At 34.1% G+C, this 22,050-nt stretch overlaps 1 protein-coding gene across 1 annotated transcript in view; it reads left to right on the top strand.

The window, feature by feature from the left end:
• The window catches only part of LOC131049234 (acireductone dioxygenase 3), a 160,813-nt gene extending 141,471 nt beyond the window's left edge, over nucleotides 1–19,342 (top strand). Inside the window, exon 7 of the mRNA XM_057983279.2 lies at nucleotides 19,055–19,342. Coding sequence (XP_057839262.1) covers nucleotides 19,055–19,094 — 40 coding nt within the window. The 3' untranslated portion in view covers nucleotides 19,095–19,342. The remainder of the gene's footprint in view (nucleotides 1–19,054) is intronic.
• The last annotated feature ends 2,708 nt before the right edge of the window (nucleotides 19,343–22,050 follow it).

Here is a 22,050-nt window from a genome sequence, read left to right as displayed (position 1 = left end):
CCTCAACACCGCATGCTCTCAGCTTCCCACATTGGGCACTTGGTGATCAGAAAGTCGAAGGGTTGCTTTTCCAGCATGTTTTCAATTTATGATTTCTAACCTTAATGGGTTACCTGTTTGTGGATGACTATTGTTAGCCTAAAAAGCAAAAAAACATAACTGGGATATTACATATAAGCTTTTAACTCACCTTGTTCAAGCACTCATTCATGAGGCTCCCGAATCTAGCGAGTTATGACATAGAAGGCTTGGTCACCTTCACTTCCAGGCACTTCCTTCACTTGAAAAGATAGTGAAAGGTATGCCTAAACTTAGTCATTTTCATGAGGATACTTGCAAAGGTTGTGCATTAGGTAAGAACACTAAAAGACCATTTTATAAAAGTGAAAGTAGAGCCAAGGAAAAATTGGCACTTGTTCATTCTAACTTATGTGGACCTATGTCAGTTCCTTCTCTCAGTGGATTTCTATATTATGTTACATTCATAGATGATTTTTCTAGAAAGACTTGAATTTATTTTCTGAAAACAAAAGAATCTGATGAAGTACTAAGTAGGTTCAAAGAATTTAAAACCTTAGCTGAGAATATGTCTGGTAAAAGAATTAAAGTGTTAAGATCTGATAATGGAGGTGAATACACCTCAGGTAGTTTTCATGATTTTTTTGTAGAGACAGGAATTAAGAGGGAGTTCTACGTTCCCTACAATCCTCAGGAAAATGGCGTAGTTGAAAGTAAGAATAGATCCATTGTTGAAGCTGCTAAAGCCATGATTCATGATCAGGATCTTCAAACCTTCTTATGGGTCAAGGCTTCCAAAATTGCAGTATATATTTAGAATAGATGCCCTCATTGAGTATTGAAGAACATGACTCCTGAAGAAGCCTTCATTGGAGTCAAACCAGACATCAGTCACCTAAGGGTTTTTGGAAGTCCTGTATGTGTTCATGTTTTAAAGGAAAATAGAACTAAGCTAGAACAATCCAAGAGAAAGGCATACTTGCTGGATATGGTGAGACCTTCAAATCTTTCCGCATCTACATTCCAGGACAAAGGTATATTGAGGTGAGTAGAGTTGTTACTTTTGAAGAGAATATTGCTTTTAAGAAATCTAAAGGTTATTGTTACCTATTTTTCGCTCCTGGCTGAAAAATAGGTTGAGAATGCTAGCATGAACAAAAGAAAGCTAGTGTATACTCATTCCCTATCTTGTGTTTTAAAAATGATGTTTCTAAGTACTTTATTCTGTAACAACAAGGAGAAAACATCTCATTCCAAAAGAAAAGTATTTTTATTCATTTTCAAAATGCGTCCCACACAGGAGCCGTGGGACTAGCTACGTATATCCAATGCAGAAGAGAAATATACATATATGTATGCAAGTACAAATAAAAATAAGGCATGTCAGAGGTGGAACCAGTCATTGCCTGAATGACTGGAACAGTTGAGAGACGCTCGTCGTAGCCTTTATCTTGCTGCTCCACCCTGGTCCGTTGATGTTTTCCTTCTGATATCTGCAAAAAAGTTGAAACAAACAATGTGTTAGAACATTTTGTTCTAAGCAATAGCTGGCTGCATTTCTGACATATGTACTAATGCACGCATATATATATATGATCCCTACGTACATCGAATGCATATAGCTCGCAAGTACAAAGGAATCTCCAAAAGGCAAAATCAGATCAAAGGAAAGCCACCATAAATATGCATTTTTGCTAACAGGTTTGTTTCATGTGCAGGAAAAGAAAAAAGGACAGTTTGCTGGTCATAAAATTCGCTAAGATGAGTGGAGACGAATGCGGCTCCCACAAGGGTTGAGCCCAGCTCATGTGAGAAATACAAGGTTTGAATATGAAATTTAGGCATTGAAATTATGCACAAGCCACTGTACATTGGTAGACAGAGATACAGAGATATCAACACCAGTTGCAAAGCAAAGGCAGAAATCAAGGGCTGCATGGGCTAGTGTGGACAGAGCATCTATGAAGAGGGTAAATACAGTTATAAAGGCTTGAGACAGTCTTAAAGCATTTCAAATTAGACATTTGTGGCATGAATGGAGAGGATGGAAAAGGAAGATGAATCATCTCTTGCAGCCACACCTGAGGAAGAGGAAAATAAGAAAATAGTAGACGGGATGGAGGATCTTCAAGGAGAAGAGGCTTTAGTTTGCAACCATTTTCAGTTAGATACTTCTTTTGGACCAGCCTTTGTTGAAGAGCAGCTTCTTAGTGAAGAAGCTACAATGAAGGCCCAAACTATGATCAAAGATGAAAAGATTGTTTATACTCCTTCTGGGCCATCAACTGATAGTGGTGCATGATGCTGCCCTAAACTCAGAAAGTTCAGAAGATTCAGATTTTTCAATCATTGACAACAGTACTTGAGTTGACAGCCTGGAGGAGAATGGTTTTGGGTGTGGTACACACTTTGGCAAAACAAAAAATCAATGGCGCACCTATGAACAGAGCAGCCAAGAGGATGGAGGCTTGAATCAAGCTTGAAGCATGTGATTTTCAGTTACAGACATATCTTGGTGCAGCACTAGATGAAGAACCTTCAACAAAGAAGAAAGGAGTGTTTAAGCCCTTGAGGACACTACAGAAAGACGAAAGCAGTCCTTGATGTGGCAGGACAAATCAAGCGTGTTGCCCTTCTGTCTGGAACACCTTCATTGTCAAGGCCATATGATATTTTTCACCAAATAGCTGTGTTGTGGCCTAGGTTGCTAGGAAAAAACAAATATGACTTTGCACGAAATTACTGTTCCATGCAAAATGAAGTGTCTAACCAGAGGAGCTACAAGGATTGTTCGAAAGGAATTCGGTTGCAAGAGCTTAAGGTGTTACTGAGGGAAACTGTCATGATTAGACGGCTGAGACAAAATGTGTTAGCACAACTACCTCCAAAGCACAGGCAGGTCATAAGGTTAAGGTTGAATTTGTCAGATATCTGTCTTGCAAAAGATTCAAATGCTGAAGAAAGCATGGCTTCAAAAAATTTTTTTGCAAATGTGGCTTTACTACTAAAGGGCTATTTGAGAGTATCAAAGTCTCAGTGACCTTTAAAGATGAATACAGTCCAAGTACACTATGGGAAAGTTAGTAAAAGAGCAGTCATAGGTCCCTCAAGGGAAAATAACAATGTTAGTCAACCTTATCCAAGACACCGATAAGAGCCAAGAAGAGCACATATAGAGCAGCAGAAAGGTTTCAGAATGGATGGATGGCAATAGAGGACTTAGATTGGGTTTGAGCGACTTTGCCATCCGCTTAGACTTGATAGCTAAAGTTCGTGGCATAAGCAGTGCTGAGAACTATTTTAAAGATCTTCCTGGGAAAGCCAAGAACCAAAAAGCATATGGTGCACTTCTGAACTCTTACGTAGGGAATAAACTGACTGAAAAGGCAGAGGGACTTATGGTAAAGATTAAGGAATCTGGTTTTGCTTTGAAGGCACTTCCATACAACAACATGATGACTCTTTATAGGGCATTAGGTCAGCCAGAGAAAGTACTATCTTTGATACAAGATGTGAAGGTTGATAATATTTTACCTGATTCATTTACTTACAAAAATTTGGATGAACAGTTGTGCTGACCTTTCAGACATTAATGGAGTGGAGAAAGTATTAGATGAATTGAAACATGATGGCAGATTCAAATATGATTGGTCCATATATAATAACTTGTCAGCCATTTATATCAAAGAGAGGTTAATTAAGAAAGCACAGGATGCCTTGAAAGAAACAGAGCACAAGATTTTCATGAAGAAGGATCGTAATGCTTATAAGTCCCTTATTATCATGCATAGCAAGCTTGGTGATAAACCTAAGGTATATTCAGTGTGGAAGAAATTTGCAAGTGTCTTTCCTAAGGGGACCAACACAGACTATATATGTATGCTTACTGCGTTGGTGAAGCTAGGGGACATCAAGGGAGTTGAGAAGTGTCTTAAAGGATGGGAATATGATGGCCTGAGTTATGATATCAGAGTGCCAAATGTATTAATTGGTGCTTATCTTACTGAAGGAAGGATAAAAGAGGCAGAATCACTTCTTCAACATGCCCAGAACAAAGGAGACTAAAAGAAAAGATGATGCAGACATCTCCTTCTCATATGAGTTTGAGGCTAAAGACATCAATGGGTAGTTATAATTTATACACTGGAAAAGAACCCTTTGTTAATTATATTGCTGAATTTGTTTACAAAGTGAACAGTTTTCCCCAAAAATATGTGCTCAGGAAGCATCACAGGCATCTGACTTATTAGCAGAGAGTATTATTATAATTAAGAATAGCATACAGAGTTGCATATTCAAGCAGAAAGATGGAAAAATAAGAAACGCAGTTTTTCGAGCTACTGTTTTTCTATATTTTTGATAGAAAAATAAAAATAATAGCCCTGCAGTGCGTGCCATGAATTTTTTCAGAAAATGCAACAGATTCATAAGTCAATTTTACCAGTATAAGCAGATGGGAAGCAGTGCAGCCCAGGGAAAAAAGTTTCCAGAAATACAACAAATTACATGAATGATTTTTTACAAAACATGCAAGCAGATACAGAACAGGTTCAAATACATGAAAGTTTTCAAAAAGCGCAGAGAGGAAAGCCGACATATTTCATCAAAAAAGCTTTTCTTTCTTTCCAGAATCGAAAAAATGGCGGACCTGTGCAAAAAGTGAAGATGCAAGATGCAGCGAGCGCCCAGCAAGCAAGGGAGCCGAGCTCCGAACGCTCAGAAGGTACCCAGAAACGCAGAAAGTTTTCCATAGCGGCTCCAGAATGAGCCCGAAACCAACAAATGCGAAGAAGGAGGAGCCGGCCATAGCAAAAAAGAGGGCCCAACGCTAAGAGATGCGCCCAGAAATGAAAGATGCATAACTCTTTTCCCTTCAAACCCTAAGCGGCGCCCAAGTGCAGAGCCGTTTCCAGAATGATCGAAAGACAGAATGAAGACTCAAGCGAGCTTTTAGGGTTTTCATTTCCCTTAAAATGTCTTCATAAAAAATCATTTCTTTTCCTTCATATGCCACGCGATATGCATGGTGGACAGGTTCGCTTATGCCTCCAAGTGATGTTAGTCACTTTAAAATTTTGTAAACTTTGTAAATTCTTGCTTCCTAAGTGATTTTTATCACTTTGTCCCCTTTCATATTTCCTATGCAATTATCTTATGAAACTCAAAAATACGCCCTCAAGCATTTAGCAAATGTCTTTTTAAAGTTTTCTTTTTATAAAAGAATTTATTATTTTTTAATCAGACATAGGTTGATGTTATTCTTATTTAATATTTAAAAAGAAAAAATAAATAATAAAATATAATAAAATTTTTTATTTATTAAAGTGTTATTTAAACACTTTTATTAAATATATTTTTTATTACACTTTATTATTTAATATTTAATAAATAAAAAATAATAAAATTGTATTATTAAAGTGATTTATTTGTTTTATCGCTTTAATTAAAACAATTTTATTACTTTTATATTATTAAACCTTTTTAAATATAAATAAAAATAAAGTCAAACAAATGTCTGACCAAAAAATAATAAATCTTTTTTTTGAAAAAATCACTTTATTAGATATTTTTGTTTGGGCAAAGGGAGGGATATTTTTGCATTTATGAGGGCTTGCAGGCCTGTCAGAGACATTTCAGAAGCATTTATGTTGCATTTATGAGGTTTTATGTTTGCAGAATGGATGACTTAGCCTTTTGGCTCAGGTTTATCCCTTTTAAGATATTTTTGAGGCTAAAAAGTTAGGGTTTTTGAGTTTGCTCGACCTAAAAGGAGGAGGTGGAGTCTTCTTGATATGTTTGAAAAAAGGCATATATACTGAGAGCCTTCTTTTTTGTAAGGGTTCTGATTCATTCATCTTAGAGCAGACTGTAATTTTTTGGTTCTCTCTGCAAGAATGGATGTCTTTGTAACACATTTTCAGGATTTATGAAGCTTGGTGATACCTGTTTGGCAAGGATAATAGCTTGTTTTGCTGCTCTACTTCTCATCCTTCTTTGTTACTGCATCTTCAGGGTTAGTCAGTTCTTTGGTGGTTGGCTTTTGCCCCCCTTAAAATTTACATCTCCTTTTGATGCCTTATGCAGAAATACATGTACTACTTGCAGGTCATAAGCTGTGTTTTAATGGTTAATGGTCTTAGGTTGTGAAAAAAGGATTTTTTCCCTCTTAGGACTGTGATTATCCAGCCTGTTTATGAAGCATTGATGCAAGGGTTATGAGTTGTTGGTCAGTGTAAAAAAGGGTTCATTATAATTGTTGTACTGTGTGTCTTTTGCTTAGATAGATTCCAAAAAGAATACCATCTGGTGCAATCACCTTAGTTTCAGGTTTTAATTTTTGTATTATCTCCTCCTCACTCTTTTCCCTGAAGAAATTGTTAGTTTAGGTGCAGAATTTGAAAAGAACCAGCTTACTCTGGAGGTTCACTCCATTTTTTAGGCAACCCACAGGCCTAGGAGGGTTCCCATGTGTCACAGGCCTGCTGAGTTGATAGCTTAGCAAACAGGGGTGCAGGTCCAAGTGATAACAGTTATCTTGCTAACAATGATAAGGAAATTGTTGATAATAAAAATATGGATATTGATGCTAACCTTGAGATTCAAAGAGAGTCCCCTGAGATTCAGAGGGAGCCTATTGAGCATCCTTAACACATTGATTGTAGTGAGCCCTTGGATCCAACTGATGGATCTAGAAATATTGCAGTAAGCAAGAAAAGACCACTTTGGGTTAGGAGCACAATTCAAGAAGTAGAAAAGTTTGCAGCTCCCCAAAGAACATTTAGAGAAAGCCAAAGACCTTATAAATTCTCAAACTATGTTGCAATGATGTGCAATATAATTGAGACTGAAACATCAAACATAGAAGAAGCTATGAACCAACAAACATGGAAACAAGCTATGGACGAAGAGTATCAATCCATCATCAAGAATGATGTCTGGAATATTGTGCCTAGACCTAAAGGTAAGTCTGTTGTTTCTTCTAAATGGTTGTTTAAAATAAAACATACTGCTGATAGTAGTATTGAGAAATATAAAGCTAGATTTGTTGCTCGTGGTTTTTCTCAAAAGGAAGGTATAGATTATGAGGAAACATTTGCTCCTGTTGCTAGATATACTTCTATTAGAACTATTATAGCTATTGCTGCAGCTAAAGGCTGGAAGTTGCATCAGATGGATGTAAAGACAACCTTCTTTAATGGTGTCATTGAGGAAGAAGTTTATGTTGAGCAACCAGAAGGTTATGAGATTCATAGCAAAGAATCTCATGTGTGCAGATTAAAGAAAGCTCTTTATGGCCTCAAGCAAGCCCCCCAAGCTTGGCATGAAAGAATTGATAAGTATTTAGTAAGTCTAGGGTTCTGTAAGAATGATGCTGATCCTAACCTTTATTTTAAAGTATTTGGTAATGAAATGCTAATTCTGGTTTTATATGTGGATGATTTATTTCCAACTGGTGAAAATAGTCTCATCATTAGATGTAAGAAAGAATTAGCTACTGAATTTGAAATGAAGGATCTAGGTCTAATGCATTACTTTCTAGGGTTAGAAGTGTGACAAAGATCTAATGAAATCATTCTAAGTCAAGGAAAATATACTATTGATATTTTGAATAGATTTGGAATGTTGGATTGCAAACCTATGTCTATTCCTATGGAAACTAACTTGAAGAAATTGAGTTTATCTGTAGCTAACTCTGATTTTGCAAATCCTTTTGAGTACAGGTAGTTGATTGGATCCTTGATGTACCTAGTGAACACTAGACCAAACATTTGTTATGCAGTGAGTGCACTCAGCCAGTTTATGAACAAGCCAAAGCACGTTCACCTTGTTGCAGCCAAACATATTCTGAGATACTTACGTGGAATTGTTGGCTATGGGTTGATGTATCCAATCAACACTATCATTACCTTGGAAGGTTACTCAAATTCTGATTGGGTAGGAAGTGTTACAGATAGGAAGAGCACTTCAGGCATCTGTTTCAGTTTGGGTTCTACTATGATTTCCTGGGCCAACAGGAAACAATCCTTAGTAGCCTTGAGTACTGTAGAAGCTGAGATATTGCATCAAGTGTTGCATCAAGAGAAGCAATATGGCTTCGAAAGCTTCTTGTTGGGTTGTTTGAACAACCTTGGAAACCCACAGTTATTCATTGTGATAATCAAAGTTGTATTAAAATGTCTGCTAATCCTATGTTTCATGACAAATCAAAACATGTGGAAACTCACTATCACTATGTCCGTGATATGGTACAAAGAGGTGCCTTACAACTGAAATATGTCAGCACTGATGAGCAGGTTGCAGACATTCTCACCAAGCTTGTTGCTCGTGTGAAGTTTGAATACTTAAGAGATGGGCTTGGAATTGTGGAGAATCCAGTTGTGACTGAGAGGGAGTCTCAGTCTCAGTGATGCATCAAGTAGCATCTTCCACCCTCTGTGGGCAATGCATGGTGGAGTCACCCTCTGCGAGCAATGCAAGGTGACAGTATATCCTTCTCTGGGAAAGGGTTGAGCTGAAAGACCTCTTCCACCCTCTGCGGGCAATGTAAGATGAATCTCATAAAGAAGTCCATGATGCATGATTACACTACAGCTGACTGAATCCTCTCTAGCTAAGAGGGAGTGTTGAAATAATAGCTAAGTTCGGATTACATGTAACTTGTAATTATATCTTGCTATGAATATTGGGCAAGACCTATATATAATGTAACTTGTGGATAGGACAAGACCTATATATAATGTAATTGTGGATAGGACAAGACCTATATATAAATGTAACTTGTAAATGATTATTGGTCTGACCCTATATTGGGCGCCAACCTTAGATTATTATGAATTAAATTAGCAAGGCCGACCTAAGGCTTCTAGGTTAGTTTGTCACATATATATACAAAGTCATTTACAAGCATCAGATATACATTCAGAAAATACATTCCTATCTGTCATAAGCAAATTACTTCAGTGATCAGCATATTATGATCAGAGATCAGCAAACATCATCTAAAGGAAGCGATCATCATTGAGTGCACAGCAAACACAATCAGGAGACAGTGAACACTATCAGAAGACAACGAATATTATTGGAAGGTCAGCGAACCTTATCCGAAGCACTGCTATCACCTTGGGAGGTCAGCGAATTTCATTTAAAGGGCAACGAACTTCATCTTTGGGACAGCTGCATCCGAATTGCAGATAAGTTCACTCCCTAGGTTGAAGTTATTATCCATTATGTGCTGAAGCATATTGTAAAATCACTTCTGATTATTTCCTAATAAAGATCTGAGACTTGTTGCTGGGTTTTTTCACCTCCAAGAGGGAGGTTTTTCCAAGGTACTGCTGTGTTATGTGTGTTTCCTTTGTTATTTTCTGCTTATTGTTATCTGTCTGATCTTAAAATTAACAAGGGTGACCTGTGAACTATGGGAAATCAAAGATATCATTAAAATGAAAGACTGGTCGCCCACCAGAGCTCTCAACAGAAGGAACACATCCAACATTCCCTAAAGAGCCTCACTCTGCAACTGCAGACAACAAATGAGAGAGATCTCACCATAAAACAAGATGGAGGAACAGATGACTGAGCAGAGATTCCACTAGAAACACCCACGATGGTCCTAACTCAAGAATCTGTAGAAACTGTGTGATTCTCTGAAGAGACATGCAGCTAGTACAGCAACAGAGGCAGATGAGATATGGTTCTCCAACAGAAATTGTAGAAGTAGGGAAAACAACAGAAGCAGGAGCCATGCGATGCCACAATCACAATGATCCAATCTCACTTCTACATTTTTTTTAAGATATGGTTGCTATATGGTTATCTAATATTTATGACAACTAATAGAAACTGTATATGGTTATTAATATTCATTGAGATCCTATATTCATACCTAGTAATACAATGGATGGTAAAGGATAAAGAACATGTTGTTGTTTAGGGTATGAGATCAAGTAGGGGTATTAGATTGCATGGAGTTCAAGGTCTAGGTTTGTCATAATGACATGTTTTTGCTGGCTTTGATATGGTTGAGTAGGGCCATATAAAACATGTAATATTAAAAAATTATTAAGTACCCATTATTTGCAAAAAGAAAAAAACATGTACAGAGTTGAAAACAGTCTTGTATGGGAAATTGAATCTGATAAATCTGGTGTGAAAATTGAAGAAGGCTTGGAACAAAGCAAAGCCAAGAACATTAGAGGGATGGAGGTCTGATGATGGTATCCATAAACAAAGGAAAGTCAACAAATTAAACCCAATCGACGTCACAACAATTTTTGTCATTCAAATTCTCTTTTAATGTTGAAAATCCCAGCTTATGTGTGTAATGTAGAATAATTTTATTGGCTGTTTCGGAGCATTACTTCAGTTTTAAACAAAGGATTAAATGTAAAACAAGACATTTCTTAAGAATGTTAAAACAGAGAAATTCAGTATATTTTGTCAGCAGAAAGATTTTTGCTTCTACTACTCCACATTCTAGCAGCTTTTATATACAGGGAATATACATCTTTCAAGTGGAGTTCCAATTTTAAGTTTTCAACAAATCTGGATGGCTATAGATAAAAAATGTTGTAAATGGGTTCTGTAACAAGAAGGATACCCTGTTCAGATACATTTTGCTGGCTAAATTTCTTATGTTATCCAAATTTGGTAAGAGTTCCAAATTTGAAGATAGCGTTTTCCTCCTCTACTTCAAGAAACCATTGAGGTTTTCATCTTGCTGGTAAAGTTTTGGCTACATGCACAAAACTTTGAATCTCCACGGAGAAATAAACAAGCTTCAAAATCTTCTGTCTTTCAAATGAGACCCCAAGCCTTCAATTATAAACATCTTGATAACTTTTTGGAATTTGCAATTTTAAATCACTTTTATAATATTAGTAAACCTTATTGCTCCAAAAAGTGATTTATTTCTTTATTTAATTATTCTGGGCACTATAGTCACTTTATTAGGCATTCAACATTTAAAATTTTTAATTCTAATTCTAACGAGCTATTATACTAAAATGTTTTTTGAATTATTTAAATAAAAGTAAGCAACCTTAGTAAAATAATTAAATTATAGCTCATCAGTACACCTAAGTTACAGAAACTACCAAAGCATCAAAATAAAAAACGACCATACTAGAATGATATTAATGATTAATAATGAAAATTGGGGCCGACGGGGTGACTTAATATAAATGAACACTCTCTCCAAAAAGTCTTGGAGAACACACCAAAAGCCAAAATTCACTTCAGAATGTGTCACAAGAGTCCTCCAGACCAACTGAACTAATTGCCAACAACAACCCCTCTGACAAGGTTGGCGCTCACCAAGAAGGTAGGAGCCAATCGCAATGCTAGATAGGCCAGAAATGGGGACATTACAAGATTTGAGCCTATTGCCTCCAAAATCTTTTGGACCCATTGCCAGGGAATTCTCAAAGCCGGTTTATGTGATGATGGGTCCAGAAGGGCACCCCAAAATATCGGATTTAAAAATCTATGTAGTCTGTTTCAAAGAAGTAATAGGTACTTCCTGAAATTTAGTAATGGAACTTTATGGAAGTCAAGTTCCTCGTGTAGTGAGGGTAATGTGACACGAGTATTGTTGATATGTTCAATACTTGGGCAATCAATCATAAGGGTGCTAGAGACCCTATTGTTTATTAGATATTGATTTGATTTTAGGCAATTTATGTTTATCCTGATTAGAGAAGCAGATCATAAATTTGTGCCATTGTATGCTTACATTTTGGAAACCGTTTTGAACATCAGTTGTGCAATATGTTTGATATGCTGACTTTGCAAGACTTTAATCTTGCTACCAAAATTTTTGATTTTGGGTTAAGCTTGACATTGCTAATTTGCCTATTTGAGGCTAGCATTAATTAATGGTTATGAGGTAGGTTATTATGGTAGGAAACAAGAGAAATTTAGCATAGATTTTACACAAGGCCAATTCTTTAAGACTTTAACCACTTTATCAAACTACAATGCAAATAGCAGTTTGGCTTCAAGTGTGCACTGTAATGCCAATAGCAGTTTGGCTTCAAGTGTGCACTGTAATGCCAATAGCAAATTGCCATGTGCAAGAACAATATTTAAGTACAAAGAGAATATGGAAAAGTTAATGTTTATGGAAAGAAAACCTATACATATTGCATATTCATCAATTCTATTTCATCAATAACCAGCTTTTATTTTGTAGACAACAAAGCGTAGTATAGAGTACATTAGAAATAATGACAAATTGAGAGATGACATATGTGAAATTAAGTTCTCCTAGAAGACAAAAATTAGAAAAATGAATAAGCAACCATATTTAGAGAACGGCACCTCTTATTGCAAAGTCACCTCAACTAAAGATTCAAAGCAGCTCTTGCCTTGGGGTAGGGTGTGTTAAGGAATTGAATACAAGATAATTGAAATGTAAGGCTAAGAGTTGAATGACAGCTTGTTTGTTCTACTATTTTCTGCTGTAAAAATATAGAACCATTCACACAATATTAATTATATAACCAATTTATCAAACTACAATGCAAGGAGCAGAGTGGCTTCAATTGTGCACAGTAAGCAAATTGGAATGTGCAAGAACAATACTGAAGTGCACAGAAAAATATTTTAAAGTTAATATCTATGAAAAACAAAACAATATATATTCTTCAATGGGTTTTATTTTGTAGACAAAAAACTTAGGATAGAGTAAATAAGAACTAATGACAAATTTAAAGATGAAATTTGTGAAATTTAGTTGTTCTGGAAGACAAAAAATTAAAAAACTACAAGTAAACAAATTTACAGAACGAAACCCCTTTTCCAAGGTTACCTCAACTAAGGATTCAAGGCACCTCTTGCATCACGACACGGTGTTTTAAGTAATTGAACACAAGAAAATTGAGGTGTGAGACTCAGAGCTGAATATTTATTGGCTTGTTCTACTACTGCCACTTTAAATGTATAGGACCATTCATCATTGGGTGGATTGCTTCATCACTCTGTTTTTGAACCACATATCTTTGGATTGCTGTGATGTTGATTGTGATGTTGATTTTTCTCTTACTGTTTCCCAGTTTTATGTAGTTTAAGTATACGTGTAACTTGCAAGTTGAGATATGCTCCAATCTTTATGGACAAATTTTTCAAAAACATCACAAAGAATTAAGCCTATGATAGAATGTATTTAGGAAGTAGGTGATGACCATCTCTTCGTGATGTTGAGATTGGTTTGTAACAATACAAAAAATCTCATTTATCGTGGGAAAGCAATTTGATGTTGTAAATATTAAATAATGATAATATTTTAGATTTGTATCGTTTTCATAATTTGTTTAATGTTGGAACACCTTTGTTTAATGTTGGAACACCTTGCATCATGAAAGTCAATTAAGGTGTGGAATTATTAAAAGAAAACAAGATGTGAGACTGAGTCCTATTACTGTTTAACTTCTCAATTCATTATCTGCGAGTTTTCTTCTCAAACGAGTAGTCAAATGGTGAACACTGAAAAACATGTTTTTTAATATTTGAATTTTCTTGTGTAAATTAAAGTGAAAATACACGATTTTTTGCCATTTAAATTTTTTATGAAAATGGCATGTGCCATGAAAATAGTGCTTCCCGTAGACTCTTGCAAGGGGTATGCCCCTCATCCCACTAGGGGCATTGCCCCCAAGCTCTTAGTTGATTTCGCTGGAGGGATTCTTGCTTTCAAACCCCCACCAAACTCATTCAGTTTGTTTGCTGTATTTTCCACAAATTTATGTATTTTTTCCATAAAATTAAGTAGTTAATAAGCTGCTGAGCTTTTTGTTAAAGAAATTTCTGGTTTGCTGAATTTGAATTTACAAATTATGAGATTGATAGTAGAAGTTGGACTTCAACTACCAAGCATATTGGAAACCTAACTTATTTTTAAAATGCATTATATAAAAATTCTCATAAAACGGTTGAGAATTGAGAACAATAATATTTGAAGTCTAAAATTCGAATTTAGGAAATGATACGTACAAGTAGGAATGGCGATGTAACTTCCCTTTAACGACTTGTCTCCCACTACTCATTAATTCCTTTATGCTTAGTGTTTTTTGAAATTTTGATCGTAGCTGTTTTTAGTGGCTGTTGTAGTGATCCTTTTAGATGCTTTCCTTTTTGAATTTTGGTAGGAATTTTGGGATAGGTAAATCTAGAAATATATGTTGATGAGTGTACTTTTGTAAATATTTATATAAGGTATATTCATTTGGTTTGTTTGTATGAGGATGAATTCAAAACATTTTTTTTAAAAAAATTTCTTTTCATGTAAGTTTAATGCAACTCTTTTTATATGGCTTCTATTGTTTGATATTGTTCATAATATTATATTATTAGAAACAAGGTTTCTATATCTTGTAATACCAGTGGTATATTCATTTGGTTTGTTTGTATGAGGATGAATTCAAAACATTTTTTATCTTCTTTTGATGTAAGCTTAATGCAACTCTTTTTATATGGCTTCTATTGTTTGATATTGTTCATAATATTAGAAACAAGGTTTCTATTAGAGTTTATCTTGTAATACCAGTAGACAATCTACACCAATTATGGTATCAAAGTATTCAAAGATGTTGGGAGTACTGAATTCATGGGAAGGGTTTCAAAGAAAGAGAATTGTCACTAAGGCTAATGTATAGGTGGAATTATTGCAAATATGGAGTTGTGTTTAATTTTAACTCTATATTTAGTTATTAGGTTGCTAAATAGAGTTATAAAGATTGTGATGGCCCAAGGGGAGGCCACATAAATTGGGGAGGAAGGATAAGGGGAAATTCAAGCCCTTGAAGAAATGTTGTTGAATAGCTCAAGAGATTAGAAGCCATTAATGCTAGATTATAGAAGCAATTTGTGATGGTCTAGAGGGGAGTTTGAATGAATTGGGGAGGAGAAATATAAGCCCTTGAAAATATGTTAACGAATGGCTTAGGAGATTAGAAGGCATTGAGGCCAAATTACATTTAGATGAGTTCAAGGAGAAATAACAAATCTTGAGAAATGTTGCTAGGGTAGTACACCCCATGAAAAGGCTGAATGTAAAAGTTGATATTTTAGACTTAAAGGACAAACACAACCCAAATTTAATTTTGAATTGGGTCCAATTATTGAAGTGTTTTGAGATGGAAGATATTTGATAAGGATGATCTTGAAAGAGTGAAAAGTGTAGCATCCAAATTAAAGTCTCATGTTGCTTAGTGGTGGGAGAACTTGCAGAGTTATAGAAAAATACAATAAAAGGATAAAATGTATCTTTGGCCTAAGAGTTAAAATATTTATGAACTTGATTCTTGCATTTTTATTACCAACAAAAATTATTTTAAAGAGTTTCAAAAAGAAAACCAAGAGATGATTTTGTGCAAGCATATATTGAGTGATTTATGAGGCTTCAAATTTGAATTGGTATACAAGAGAATGAAGGGTAAGAAACAACTAGGTATGCCAATGGAATTAAATTTGAACTTCAAGATGAGCTCACCTTGGGGAAGGTATCTACCATGGTTGAGGTATATGAATATTTAAAGGTATAGAAGAAACCAAATCGAAAAAACGAGATGGTGAGTAAAAGTAGTGATAGTAGCCAAAATAGAGGAAAAGAAGTTTCCTCAAGGCATACCATGAGTGAAAAGATAGAAGGCAAGAATGTGATGCCCAACTTTAGAGGAAGGGGAGGCTTTAGAGGTAGGGGACAAGAACAATAATCTTTTTTGATATTTCAAGCCCTTTTAGATCCTTCATATGTGATGAAAGTCCATGATAAGGCCATAGAGTGCCCTCAAAACCAAATAAGGTGATCGCACGCCAAGAAGAAGATTAAGAAACTACAATAGAGGGAGTTGAAGTAGAGAGGGGAGACAACTTGATGCTAAGAAAAACCTTGATATATAGGAACAAAGAAACTTTGAAAGCTAATTGGGAGAGGGAGAGTGTCTTTTGAACAATACTCAATTGTAAGGCAAAAGTGTACAAATCTATTATCGATAATGGATCTACCAACTATCTAATGAGTACAAAAATAGGTAACAAGTTTCAACTTGCATCCAAATCCTAACCCCTACAAGATTTCTTACATGGTGTACTTGTGGATAAATCTTGTCTTGTTACTTGTAGAATTGGTGCTTATGTGGGTGAAATGCTATGTGACATGATGTCAAGGGATGCTTGTCATTTGCTATTAGGTAGGCCCATGCAATATGCTTCAGAAGTAATCTACCATGGTGGATAGAATACTTATGAGATACAACATGAGGGAAGGAGACATCTCCTAATATTATATAGAAAGAGAGAGGATTATTTGAAATGTTAGTTGTCTCATCTAACGGAATCCACACTTGAGCTTGAAGAGAAAAATATAATTTTAGAGAAGCCAAAACATGAGTTAGAGATATGTTTGGAATAAAAATGACCAAGTGATTTAAAGAGTGAGGTGCAACAAGGAATTGATGAAAAAGCAATAGAGTTAGAATGAGACCCAACCAACAAGCAATTCTCACTGGATTGAGAGGAATAGTGAGTTGTGGGAGCATATTTAATATCATAGAAAGTCCTCTAAGAATCTTATCAAGTGTTTAGTTAACTCAAATTGGCTATGGTGGTATGAAGTGTGATTGGGACAAATTGAAGAGTTTTAACAACCTAAAGTATTTTATTTTATTAGTGTACAAATTGTTTTGATAGCCCAAATCAATGGTGGAACCAATACTAGCCTCTACCTAACCTTGGAAGTGCAAAGGTTGGAAGAAAAAATGATTGTTAAGACAACTATTAATAGGTCCTCATCCCCAAGCTAGTTGCGACAAAATTCAATGAAGTCTACCAAATCAAGTTTTCTTGAACTAGGATGATGTAATTACGATTTAATGACTTGTCTCACACTACTCATTAGTTCCTCTATGCTTAGTTATTTTTAGACTTTTGGTTGTAGCTATCATCAATGGCTATTATAGTGGTCTTTTTAGGTGCATTTGTTTTGTAGGTTTTTTGGGGGATAGAGAGCTAGAATTCTTTTGGTTTTCATAAAAAAGGAGATATGAACCGTGCTTTATTTTGATTATTTTACTAGTGTAGGTATTTCTATCTATCGTTTTCACTTGATTTATTCATCCAAGGATGAGTCAAAAACTTTGTTGTATCTTCTTTTGTGTTAACGCTTATTTTATAACTTTTGTTATTTGATGTCATTCTATTGGAGTTTATTTTTTAGATATAATGGAGAATCTACATTACATAAATTATATTCCAAGTGTTTTCAGCAGTAAAATTAATCATAAAATAATCAGATTTAAAAGAGCGAATCACAAACTCTAGTCCAATTAAAATTAACTCCTAATTTACAATGAAATATAGATGCAAAAATTGAATAATTAAGCTAATCAAACTCCTGATTTTGCATCGTAGAATCCATTGCTCTTCTCCAAATTGTGTGGTAAGTGGCTCTTAAGTTTTGCACTGGGATTCCTACATATGATTGACACAATTATTTTGAAGATGGTGATTCTAGATTGGAATTGAGAAATGAGGTTGAAATTATAGATTTTTAGGTGAGATGGGGGGAATTTTGGAACTGAAGTGTTGATTGATAGATCACTGATTATGATTGATTAGTGAAGTGGATTGATTGATTTGTTAACTCATTTGATTGATCTGTTAACAAGATTGATTGGACAGTTGACTCAATAGATTGACTAGTGGACTGAATTGATTAGGGAGATGACTGATTTGATTGTTTAGTCAGAAAAGGTGATTGAGCGTGAAAAAGGGAGATTGTAGAGTTAACTGAGTTAATTGATTTGATGAACCAGTCTTGATTTTCAACATGTGCTATAGGACTTTGAATTGAAATTCAATTTCATTTTGATTTGAATTTGAATTTTGATTTTCGAATGATGAAATGCGTAATTGAAATTTATTGAAATTCAGATTTGATGAAATGTGAATCTAAGAAAATGAAATTAGATGGAATGAGTTGAAATTTGAGTTTGGGGATTTGGAGGAATTAATTAGTTAATTAAATAATTTAAATAAAATTATTCAATCATTAGAAATAGGATTAACCTTTTTTATTTAATTAAAGGAATTAATCTTAATTAATTAAATAATTAATATTAAAAAAAAAGGGATTTATGATGAATTGATTAATGGATAGAAATTGAATGATTAGAATGTAGAAAGTGATGATTTGAATTAGTTCAGAAGAATAATTAGCTTAATTAAATAATTATTTAATTAATAAGAGGAATAATTAGTATGCGATTATTGAAACATTTTTAGGTGTCTACACTAAGCATCGAAGTGGTTAATTCCTTGCATATCATTTATCATTTTAGAAAACAATGTCTCATGAAGATAACATTGCATGTATTTATTAAACAATCTTAAGCATATGTGTTCTAACCATTAATCCTTGTTAAGAAAGTGGGAAAAGCAATGGAAGTGCCTATGCCAATTATTTGATGAGATTGAGGGACTTCTAAACGAATTGGTTGGATAAGCATTTCTTGATGGAGGGAGTTGAAAATTCTTTGGAGATAAACTCATCTTGCATGCACAAATAACATGCCACCTGTAAAATCTTGAACTTGGTTGTATACGTCAACAAAAGTATCATTTTCACTAAATTAGAGCTGGACAATCAACTTCATGTTATTACTAACTATAGCAACTCTCATATATCTTTTGATTGCCACATTTTCAACTTCTATTTTTTCATTCTCATTAAAAAGAATAAGATCAATCATGACATTTCATAAATCACTTAGAGATTATATAAATCGTATCATAGCATCTTGAAAACTTTTAGAATTTTATATAGAAATGTTAGTTTTGATCTCGTCTTGAAAACTTTTAGAATTTTATATAGAAATGTTAGTTTTGATCTCGTTTTGTTTTGTAGTAATTGTACTATTTATGAACATGTAAAAAGATGCTTATGCAATATACTATTGGACTCTAGTTCAATACAACATTTTTTTAATCAAACATATGTTTTCTTTTAGTGATATGTTCAATTCCTTTAATTTGGCAGGAAAATGTATGTCCATCAATTTACGGAGCAAAGTTGTTGAAGATACATGGATGGTTGTATTGGTGTTAAAATTTATACATGAAAATATATTGCTACCATTTTAAGAATAACATTTAAAAAGTAAATGATAATAATTATATTTTAAGAATAAAATATTAGAATAATTGTGCAAGAGATTTAATCAAGCATATGCTACAACACTACTTCACTACTTCAGAGAACCATTTTGAGTCTCATATTGTGATACTCTATGTCATTTATATGTATATAATGATTGATTGTTCTACATTTCTATTTTTATAATATTATATATTTTTATAGATAAGAGACAATACAACTTTATGATTGATTGAATTATACACATGGAGTTACATTGCATTTTAATGTTTTAATTATATTTATTTATTATTATATTGTAGTAATGTTCAAAGCTTGTTAGTGGAATTTATTTTATTTTACAATTTGACATAATTATGCAATATATTATTTAAAGAATCATAATGCAAAATATTATTCAATACCTCTTATAATAAAAAAATCTAATTATTTTAGAAAGATTTATTTCAAATAGATGAAACTTGGTAGAGCCGCATGCAATACTTATGAATAGTAATGTTCTATGGTTAAAAACTTGTGTCTAGAGAACAAAGACTTAGGATGCAAAGGGAATAATGCCCCCTACTATCACCGCATTGCCAAGAGGATGGGGCCACTTCAAAGATGCCTTACAAAAGCAAGAAAAGTCTTCAAGGCACGCCCCTTATTGGGGATGCTGGGGAACGACCTAATAGTGTGGAGACTTTGAGAAGTCATTTGAACATCTTAGAGACATTAAGAAGTACCCATGGCTCTAGTAACACAAAAGTCAACTAAATGAAAGAAAACTCTATTAAATGTTACCGGGCCCAATCCCCTTAAAAAATATAAATATATGTACCCAACTTTAATCCGAATCATAATCATTTAACAATTTAAAGCATCCATCCAACCATATATATATATATTAAATGTTGTTTTTAAAGGTGATTATAATTGTTGTGCTTACTATTTAACAATCGATAGCAATTATACTAGGTATTTAAATACCATTTTAATTATTTAATATTTTAGGATTTTAGTTTTTTATTTTAAATATTTTTTTGAAATTTTGCATAATGATATCGTTAATATTTTCATTTTCATTTAAATATGTGTATGCTTTGGTTTTATGTCTTGTATGATGTGAATCAAGAAATCAAAAGTAAAAATCAAACAAATATTCCTTTTTTAATTTTATTTATTTTAATTGAAATTTTTAACATTTAATTATTAATTTTTAATATTTTTGTTTTTGTTTTTGTTTTTTTACTTTTTCTATATGAATTTCAATACTAATAGTCATATTATGATTAAATTTTTTGTTTCATGTGACTTAAAGATATGGAGTTATTTTTAAATTAATTATTCCATTATGTTCACAATATGATTTAAATTGTCTATGAAAAATATCACATTATTGTTTGGATTAAGGTGATGTTATCTTTGCAATTCTACATCTAATAGTAAATCTCCAACATCTTAGGAATGGTTACTTGGACATCCATGTGGGCAATTGAATGATTCCTGATTATTATTCTCCTTTGGAGTTAGAATAATAGATGAAGTGGCATTTAGGAGGAGCACTATTTTTGTTGATAACATTTATAAATTGATTTGACTTCATTTACACCTTTCTCAATCCTAGTGATAAGATAGAAAGTGGGACAACTTTTGTGTGCCAAGTGGGCTCCATATTAGTTGGCCGTTCCATTTTGGAGCATAATACTTAGGAATATGTGTTGACTCTTTACATTTGTCAAAGATGTTATTGGTTATGGATGCTATTCAAGGAGCATTGATTGTTTGGTCATGGGTGTTGGAGCCTACTTTCACAAACCTCAAAATTATGTAAAATTTAACAATGTTCTCTCTAACGCTGTTTTTGCTACTTTGGTCTAGCTTTTCTAATAATTGGCATTTGATTAGAGAAATCCTTTAGTAGGCTCCACTAGTAGTCAATTTTGTGCTAGATGTCACACTTTCATTCCTCTCATATTTAAATCATTGGCCTAAGTTCCACCTCAAGGTAGGTTTTTATTTTCAATGTCGATATGCATCCCTCTATTCCTTGAAACCCCACACTTTTAGGCTCCCTTTAGTCCTTTGTTTATTTTTGGATTTCTAACTTTTGCTTGATTTCCCCATGCCTATATTCTTCTTCTTTGCCCATTGGGGGACTTTGAGTTTTTTCTTGACCACATCCCCTTCATCTTTTTTCATTAAGTCCTCTACTTCCCCAAACCTACAGGGTTTTGGTCTTTCTCTTCTAATGATGTCATTTTTTCCTTGCTTTCCACGCAAATTATTTATAGGTTGTTCCTATTGACTAAATATCTTAGGAGATAGTGGGAGTTGATCAACATGAAAGATATACTCACCACATCCCATGTCTTTAACCTTGAATTTTTCTTTGATCTTTATTTGCTTTGATGTAGAATCTTTGAATGATTCAGGATCAACATATGTTGAAGGTGGAGTAGCCTCTTTATTGACTCAGATTGTTATTTCTGATTTATGTCATAGATTATTGCAATATATGAATGTATTTGGATAGCCTTTGATGGTCACTGCAACTCCATTGTGTGGGAACTTTATACATCGATGATATGTTGAGGGAACAAATCTCATTTCATGAATCCATAGGCGTCCCAAGAGTATATTGTATGTGAGCTTTAAATCAAGGACTTGACATACCAAATCCTTCATAACTGGCCCAACCCTAAGAGGTAAGGTGACTATGCCCTTAGATGAGCGCTCTTCGTGATCATATGCCTTAATGGTGATTGCATGTGTAGAATTCACAACCTTTTCAAAATATCCCAATTGTTTTATAGTGTTCAATGTACAAATGTTCAGACCTGCTCCTCCATCTATCAAGACTTGTTTGATGCGGTTTTATAGATAAAAGGATTGAATAT

The sequence above is a fragment of the Cryptomeria japonica genome, chromosome 8, assembly GCF_030272615.1.
Source record: "Cryptomeria japonica chromosome 8, Sugi_1.0, whole genome shotgun sequence".
Taxonomy (NCBI): domain Eukaryota; kingdom Viridiplantae; phylum Streptophyta; class Pinopsida; order Cupressales; family Cupressaceae; genus Cryptomeria; species Cryptomeria japonica.
Note: the sequence above shows the minus strand (reverse complement) of the source record. Positions and strands in the feature narration are given on the sequence as shown.